Source organism: Malassezia pachydermatis (genome assembly GCF_001278385.1).
Source record: "Malassezia pachydermatis strain CBS 1879 chromosome Unknown scaffold21, whole genome shotgun sequence".
Taxonomy (NCBI): domain Eukaryota; kingdom Fungi; phylum Basidiomycota; class Malasseziomycetes; order Malasseziales; family Malasseziaceae; genus Malassezia; species Malassezia pachydermatis.
Window position 1 is genome coordinate 1 of NW_017253157.1, and position 867 is coordinate 867.

Genomic DNA, 867 nt, shown 5'->3' on the forward strand with positions numbered 1-867 from the left:
GGCGTGAGTCCCCGCGCTCGATTACTGTGCTATCGCGCTACATAGGTACGATACGAACGCGGGGTGGGAGAGTGGTGGCACCTCCATACGGGGGAATTAAATTAAATTAAATTGGATAAATGAAGGCACAGGCAGACGCCTCCTCCACTTAGACAGCATACGCAGGGTGTGCCTCCCAGTGGTGCGAAGGCACGGCCTGGCCCTCGTCGAAGCGCGGGACGAGAACGGGTGGGGCCTGTCGTCCAGCGGCGACCTCGGCGGCGTGGACGACCTCCACGACGGTCAGGTCGATGTGCGTGATGGGCGACTCGTCGTAGTGGCTGCGCACTTCAATGTCGAAGCGGCGGCGGTCCGGCTCGTCGGTGTCCCATCCCTGCTCGACCCTGACTGTGGTCCCAGGGCGGCGCTGGAATGTGCGAGCGAGTAGGTCACGAAGGTAGTCGTGGCGCTTGATCTGCTGCACCCGTTGGCGCCCGGGGCACACCTCGCCGTGGAAGGGCGTGATGCTGGGCGTCGTGCACCATGTGCATACGCCTGTGCGCGGCGGGCAGAGCGTCCGAAGCTGGAGACCCACCTCGATCGCGCGGTTGTCGAGCGTGCACGCAGGGCGCGACGGCATGGTCCGGAGCCACCTCCTAGCGAGTTTACTTTGTTGTTCTAGGTGCAATTTCAGCATCGCTGGAGGTAGGGACTGGATCATGGCGTCGTGCTCGGCGCGCAGCACGGCGGCCACGCGTTCGTGTTGGGACTGGATCGCTTCGGGCGGGACGTGCCCGTCGAGGACGCCAGGCAGGAAGCCGTCCGGGTCGGCCTGCGAGGTGTCGTTGTTGGATGTGGAGGTGTCCGAGCGTATGGCCCACCGCAGGA

General features: G+C 64.6%; 1 protein-coding gene across 1 annotated transcript; it reads right to left on the bottom strand.

The window, feature by feature from the left end:
• Positions 1-148: 148 nt before the first annotated feature.
• Positions 149-619, bottom strand: Malapachy_3700 (hypothetical protein; the record flags this gene model as incomplete). The annotated part of the gene is made up of 1 exon (XM_018138162.1): positions 149-619. The coding sequence occupies one exon, from the start codon at positions 617-619 to the stop codon at positions 149-151; it is 471 nt and encodes a 156-aa protein (XP_017990035.1).
• Positions 620-867: the final 248 nt, after the last annotated feature.